General features: G+C 39.5%; 1 protein-coding gene across 2 annotated transcripts in view; it reads left to right on the top strand.

Moving 5' to 3' along the window:
• The window catches only part of LOC138028655 (transmembrane protein 115-like), a 16,546-nt gene that overhangs the window by 5,356 nt on the left and 3,690 nt on the right, over nt 1–7,500 (top strand). The window contains exons 6-9 of one of the 2 annotated variants that reach the window (XM_068876267.1): nt 1–99; nt 2,044–2,243; nt 3,265–3,417; nt 5,227–5,428. The exon at nt 1–99 is cut by the window's left edge and continues 16 nt beyond it. In XM_068876267.1, the coding sequence (XP_068732368.1) occupies nt 1–99; nt 2,044–2,243; nt 3,265–3,417; nt 5,227–5,422 (648 nt within the window). In that variant the 3' untranslated portion in view covers nt 5,423–5,428. Of the gene's footprint in view, nt 100–2,043; nt 2,244–3,264; nt 3,418–5,226; nt 5,649–7,500 lie in introns of those variants that run through there. The other variant, XM_068876260.1, reaches the window with a different exon arrangement.

Here is a 7,500-nt window from a genome sequence, read left to right as displayed (position 1 = left end):
GGAATGACAGGAATTTTAGCAGGATTGATGGTTGCATTTAAACAAATCAAGCCTGAAGAGGAATTAAGCCCTTTACCATTAAATGGTCTTCGTGTCAAGGTTGGTTTAACTGCAGATCTTATCACATACAGAGCAAAATTAGTGACTTCTGATTTGCTGAGATGGAGGGCATTAATTTTTTCTTAATCATGTGGGCACTTTTTGTAATCAACTTTTTGTGATTACTTGATCCTGATTGAATTGCTTATCCAGAAGGATATATCCAGCTTATCCAGACCAAGCAAAGTTACAAAAAAATCTTCTGCCAGATTCTGACTCTGATTAAACTGCTTTCCGTCTACATATAAAATACATTTAAAGCGCTATTTCTGTTGACATTCAACAATCTTATTGAATTGAACCTTAAGCGATTGAAGAAGTGTTTTCTGTAATTTTAAGATTTAAGTGTTCATTGAACTTGATTGGTCATTTACAAAAGCATGTGCAGGGGTTTCAATATCTTCTGAAATAGCCGTCCATGGTAGCCCATTGAAGGCGGCAGTTTGACAAGTTTATGATGGCATTTTTAGTGAAAATCAAGGCAAACTAGCCGGCGGTGTGAGGCAAAGCAGGCGGCGGTATACCGCCGGTAACCGGCTTCTATTGAAACCCCTGATGTGACCTTGAAGTGTGTGACTTGCAACTCTTTTCCTTGGAACAAAGTTGGCGATTTCAGGACACCAATTTGATGCCCAAATGCATGTACAGTGTACACGTATGGACAAACGTAGGATCAAAGCTGCACACGCTAGAAAAGACACGAGCTATGTTATATCCAAATGAAGAAATTTTTAAATGCAAAAAACCCCAGCTCTGAACCAGAGTTGACCACTTCAAGGCCATGAGCTTCGGCCATTATTAAAGTTGATTGTCATTTGTCGTGGTATTGAGCTGGCTTTCCTCGATGATTATTATTTTGCACTTTATGCATTGTATGATAGACATGTGATTGCATTGTGCCCTTGTGCGAATAAGTATTAATATCTTGTGTTTTCTAAGGTTTCCAAATTGCCCTCATCGCTTCACAACTCAGTCAATTTAGGGAAAACTTTGAAAATAATTATGTGTTAAATTACTCCTTAAGTGCCCCCGGTCCCATACCATTCCATGGTATACAAAGCAATCTATGGGCTTTGAAAACAGCTTTGTTGTATGCTGTACGTGTAGCTATTGACATGAATTAAGGTCCCTTGAGTTCTTTCTTTTTAAGGATGAAAAAATTGATGGCGTGAAATTTTATGTGAAATTTTATGATCACTCCAATAAAGAGATTTGCTTTAAAATCCTGGGTAATAATACCCATTTCTGCTTTACTTTATGGCTTGTTGAGTATCAGTACAAGCACGTATTACCCAAGTGTTGCTACATTGTATTTTAACCTTTTTAAAACTCCATTACTTCTTATCTTAGGTTCATAAGAAACAAATTAACGTTATCAACCTTATCCTAAAATAATGATAGCCAAAGGCTTCTCCGATGGTGAGCTACATTCCATGTATTAACAGTCCTTCATTACTGAAGCATGAATAAACCAAATAAAAAAAGTATTAACCTTATTAAGTACAGTAAAGTGTACCTTACATCATCGATGAATAAATGTATTACCCATCTAGTGGACTTATGCTTTGCATCATGGGCTGCTGACCCGCAGCCCTTGTGGGCTACAGGTCTAATAGTTAAGTATTGTGGTATACTTCTACAAATGATATTAGGATGCAGTATGGCTCAGTGGTGAGGGTGCATGACTGCCTTGATATCCGAGAATCCCAGTTTCAAGACCTGTTCTGACCACTTGTTGAATTTGTTCCTGGTAGTCCCTGGTTCAACTTCTTTGCTGCACTTGTATAATAATTAATAGCCAACTGGTTTTCTTTCCAGCCAGTTGATTGTTCTCTGTTCTGTTGTTTCTAAAATTGTGTTTCATTGACCCTTAAAAGCCCCTATGGGGAGTGGTCAATGAAGTATGTATTAAATTCTTCAAATAATTTTATGTTTTTGCTTCAGCATGTTCCCTCTATAGTTGTTCTTGTATACTGTGTTCTTTGTGTCACCGGACTCCTTCCTAGCATCCTCCTGGTTATGGCTTTATCAGGCACTCTTATTGGCTGGGTCTATTTAAGATTTTATCAACCACGATGCAAAGGAGTCAAGGGAGATCTTAGCGACAGCTTCTCCTGTGCAAGCTTCTTTCCCGAAACTATACAGTAAGTGTTACTAGTGTGATAATTTTACGTTTAACACTAGCAAAGGAATTCAACACAATGGAAATTTGGTTGGAACTCAATAGACCTTTTTACCAATATGGCGGCCATTTTGATTTCTATTGTTTCGAATAGCCATTATGGGATGCCCAGGGGGCAAATACATATTAATTTGCCCCTGGGCATCCCATAATGTCTTTCGAAACAATAGAAATCAAAATGGCCGCCGTATCGGTAAAAAGGTCTATTATCAAAGGGAAAAGGAAAGGAAAGAAAAGGAACTTTATTTAAGTGTCTAGTCGTTCTAGCGCTGGAGCACTAATTGGGGACACTGTAAACTGAAATCAACAAACTAACACAAATTTATTAAATCAAACGTTGGTGTTCGAGGAGAGGGGAAAACCGGAGTACCTGGAGATAAACCTCCCAGAGCAGAGTATAGAACCAAAAAATTCAACTCACATAATTTATGACGCCGAGTATGGGAATGGAACCCGGGCCACATTTGTGGGAGGCAAGTGCTCTCACCACTGCACCAGCCCTGTACTGTTACTAAGCCAAGACTATTTCCTTCTGTATCCTTCTCTATACATGAAGTACATGTACTTGTTTGGCTTTGCTTTTCATAAATGTAATGTATTTTTATTCGGTCATCACTGTCGAGAGTAATCTAACATGCTTGCAGGCTGTAATTTGTGTTTTAAAGCGCAGGCTTTGAGAGATTCGAAGTCCTGTAAATCCAGTCGCCATGCATGTCGGACAAGTGGCAAAGTTAGCCCCTTCCCTCTGTCTTTGTCACTCGTCCCAGATCTTCCATGCTTTCAGTATGGCGACCGAATTCGCCGTGCTGAATCTCGCGCTTGAAAGCTCAAATTAGCGCCTGCAAACAGGCTAATAGTAATCTAAAAGTGCTCAGTTATTGTGAAATTTTGATTCGTGCTCGGTTATTCCAATTTTAGCTGAATTCAAATTCTGCAACTAAATGTTATTAGAAGAAAACTCTTTTTTGTCTCTTCTAACTCAGGTCTCCAGTGAACACGTTGTCAACGATTATGTTCAATCTCCTTGTTCGTTTGAAAGTGTGTCACAAGCCCGTTCGAACTTATGATGTAGGAGCACCATCTGCAATTACAATCAGTTTACCTGGAATGGATCCTGTGGATGCAGAGAGAAGACGGTAAGAAAGAAATAAACAATTTTCCTGTGACAATTCCACAATGTAATCTTAGGGGAGGTAGCAAAAATGTCCAAGGCATGTACAATGTAACACCACGTGATATAAACAATTTGTAACCGTCAAATATTCTCATATTATATCGTAAGACCTTTGCTACATTAATGGCTATTTTATTGCCATATTTAGCATAACAGTATTTAAAGTACAAGTAAAGCAACCATATTGAACGTCGATAACTCGTAACAGTAATTCAACTGAGAAACCGGAGGTCGACGGTGCACTCATTTTACTCCCCCCTCGCCATCAGTGCTCCGTTTTATGGGTATTTAAAGCAACTTAAGCAACACAGAACGGAAATAAGATGAAACAAGGAAGTCAGATACGGGAATCTAACTCAGGACTTCTTGCACCAAGGCCGCGCACTAACCGACTGTGCCATCCTCGCTCCTCGCATAATTTTATTGCATTCGAGGAGCCATACGATTTTATCGTTTGGGTGCCATCTTGTTCTGGCACAAATAGCCTCGATCTCATGTGATAGATTTACGGCTTGCCCAAGGAAGTCAAGGTTACAACCCGGATCGGTGACCGTCTGGCAATACCCTGCGCTGTACACGCTGGGGAGTCGCGCTGTTTGGCTATCCAGCACGAAAGGCTACTGATATCCCACAAAACTCATATCAATTGCATTATAACACCAGGACCGTAGCCAGAAAAAAATTATGACTGAGGCGATGTCGGTGGTTAAATCCTCTTCGTAGGTATTTTAGGTGTTTATGATGAGTACATTTTAAAGACAAAATGACTGAGGCAAGTAAGTGCCTCGGTTTGCCTCGTAATGGCTACGGCCCTGAACTCACGTATTCCATAATAATTATTGTTTTTAATAAAATTATTATCAACGACATAACAGTCTAAATACTTTCAGTGTGATTTCTTCATTAGTGAATAAATACTAAAAAAGGGTTTAAAACGATTCTCCCTTAAAATATACAACTACTTTCAAATGCGCCGTCGATGACAAAACACCAAGGAATCGAAGGCACCTCACTAATCCTGGCGTCAAAATGAAGCCTTAGAAAATCGAGCTTGAAGTTTCGCGTACAGTTAACGGTTTGCAACCTCGTTCCTAGGGTCTTTTTGTCGACGAGGTTGCACGGTTTGCTGAATAATTATCTCCATTCCCTACTTGAAAGCCAATTATGCTGAGCCAATCAGCGTTCGGGCACGTGCAAAGTGAGCAGATCGCGCTTGAAGGCTGTCAATTGACACCCAATCATTTCGCGTGTAACATAATACGTCAATCATTCAGCGGTTTTGAAATTAATTTTTCAGAATTTTTTTTTCTTGTTCTTCACAGTCCACCGATTCAAGATTTGCAAAAAGAAAAAAATTGATTTACCTTTACCGAAACCTTAACACGAAAGAAACAATAAGGTTACTTACAATATGACCTTAACACTAGGTAATTATAACGCCAAAAACTAATGAAAACAGTAAAGAGTAGGACAATCTAAACTTAATTAGCAGCTGATCCAAAGAGTACTCGCCATTGGTTAACAACCATTGCGGGAAACAATGATATGTCATTCTTTCTATTGTTTTAGCTATTGTTTGGGGTCAGGGTTGCAAACCAATGGCGAGTTATCTTTGGATCAGCTGCTACATCACCCAAAACATATCGAGAAACTTAGAAAATTCCATCACAGGAATTTTAGCACCTTCTACATGAATGCACTGCTACTGCTGAGCAAATTCCGCTGTAATGACATTGCGGCTCTTTTTCTCTTTAAATCTTATTTTCATCAGGCAAAAAGCTCTCAAGGCTCTAAATGAGAGACTTCAAAAACTGGAACAAAATACGAGCTGGCCGTCATTAGATGAGCCAGGAAAGGATGGAGACAGTTCCATGGATGCTGTCGATCAGATGCCAGAGATAGTGGTTGATCAGGGCACTAGCAAAAGAACCGAGGGAATGCCTACAAGCACCAGTGTGCCTACGTAACGCAAGGTATCTGATGCCATGAATGGTGTTGACCACAATACACTTATCTGACTTCTTATAATTTTATTCGACAGCCAAAAATTAAGAGACTGTAAGAAACGAATTGACAAACTTGAAAAGTGGATATTCATTCAAGTGTCAGCAACCATAGTGTTCGCTGGCTTTAGAGAAAGCATGGAGGCCCGGGCACTATCTCCTTTGCTTTATTTCCTATTAAAGATTAATCTTATATAACTGTAGTTAATGATAATTATGATAAATACTCGATTTTTTACCGATAATTCTCAGAGACGCAGCAAGGGTACTGTCTCAAATTGGTGAAGTGCCCGTTTTCCTGCCACAGCTACTAATTTCATTTACACGGCTACTTAAGGACGTTCGCGCTCAAAACGTTCCCACGTACAGATTTTTTTTTTTAACTTGCCACGCAGAAAGGGAATGATCTACTTTTGCCAAAAAGGCCAAAAAAATTGGGGGGTCACCGTGCTCGTTTTCGAGATCATGAGGTGCACTTTTAGAATCTTGCGTTATTTTAAGACGATCTTAGCTTGCAACTGTCAGCAATAAAAAAGCTACATTAGTGAAAGTTAGATCGGGTAAACGTGCTCAATTCAACAGAACTAATATAACTAAACAACCTTTTGCGGCTGATGTCTTTTTCTGAGGTGAAATAGACCTTGAAAAACGATACATATTAGTCTAAGAAAGAAAACTTCGGTCGCACGTGAGCATAAAAGGCGAAATATTTGTAACTTCTTACGTACAGATTTTATTTGTCTTGTGTTAAAATGGACAAAATCAGGAAAGGAAGTGATCTACGGAAACAAAAATGGGGGTCACCGAGCATTCAGGAGAGTAAAATCGCTGCGACGTTCTCAAAGCGATTGTTTATTCGCACTGTGAGCCCATTGCGTGACATTTCCGAGAAGACCTGGGTCCACAGCTATCCCATGATGCCACATGCTTTCACGTTCCATTCTTGTGGAAAATGTTTGCGCCTTTAGCATCGTGTTTACCATCGTGGTCTTCGATGCATGACGTGTGCGTAACATGCGCGAAAAAATGCGCAGTAGCAATGGGCGCGAACGTCCTTAAATTCTCAGTGAAAGCTCTGGTTATGGGTATAAAACTCAGATTCTCCAGAGTGAATATATTTTATCGAAGGACTTCATGTTGTGAAAGTATTGCTTCGGTCATCTCTCCAGACATAAATGTATGTAATCTAGATCGACCACAATAGGGCCGTTTATACGAGAGAAAATAAGCCGCGGCTTACTCTGTCCGCGGCGTACAAAATAAGCGAAAGGAACAATTTATAAGAGTATAAAATCCAAGGCCAGGAAAAGCCGCGGCTTGAGAAATCCGTGAACGTAGATTTTGTACAATTTATACGGGGTGTTCGCGTCTTACGTAAGCCGCGGCCGGAGTTAGCTGCGGCTTGTCTTCTCTCGTATAAACGGCCCTAATGTTATTGTTATATGGACGGAGAGGGGTAAGAAAATGAAGCTTTGCCTTGATTTGGATTAGTTTTCTTTTAAAGATTGGACGCTAGAACGTTATTAAAATGCATAAAGACAAGAAACTCTGAAACTTTAACTCGCCCAAAGGTTAAGTTGTGGGCAAACCGACCGACATTCCTTGATTTACCAAATGCTTTTCACCATGGACATCAAGATTTCGCTGAACACTCAGACTGATCCGATTCGCTCCAAACTATTTACCTGACACTTAGTCATTTTAATGTTGGGGAATTATACCCACATGGGTAAAAAAAACTTTTTTATTGTGTTACTATCTTAAATATTTCCAGTTGTTTAATATGTAATCCGAATGTTTGACTTTGTAATAGCGTGAAGTTACTTTGAAACGTCGTCAAAACTTTTCAAACAGTTTTAAAGTTTATGTATTTTAGTAACGTTCAAACATTGAACTTTGCCGTCAATTTTTGCTCAAAAATAGGAAGATTTGTTCGCTTTTAGAGGATGATGACCGAATAGGCCAAGAAGGGTATATTGGTACCCGCAGGTAAATTTTCCACGGGTACGCAATCTATTCAACACAGTATTTCTCGTTGATAG

This window comes from Montipora capricornis, chromosome 2 (genome assembly GCF_036669925.1).
Source record: "Montipora capricornis isolate CH-2021 chromosome 2, ASM3666992v2, whole genome shotgun sequence".
Classification (NCBI taxonomy): Eukaryota; Metazoa; Cnidaria; class Anthozoa; order Scleractinia; family Acroporidae; genus Montipora; species Montipora capricornis.
This window is presented reverse-complemented; position numbering and strand designations above follow the sequence as displayed.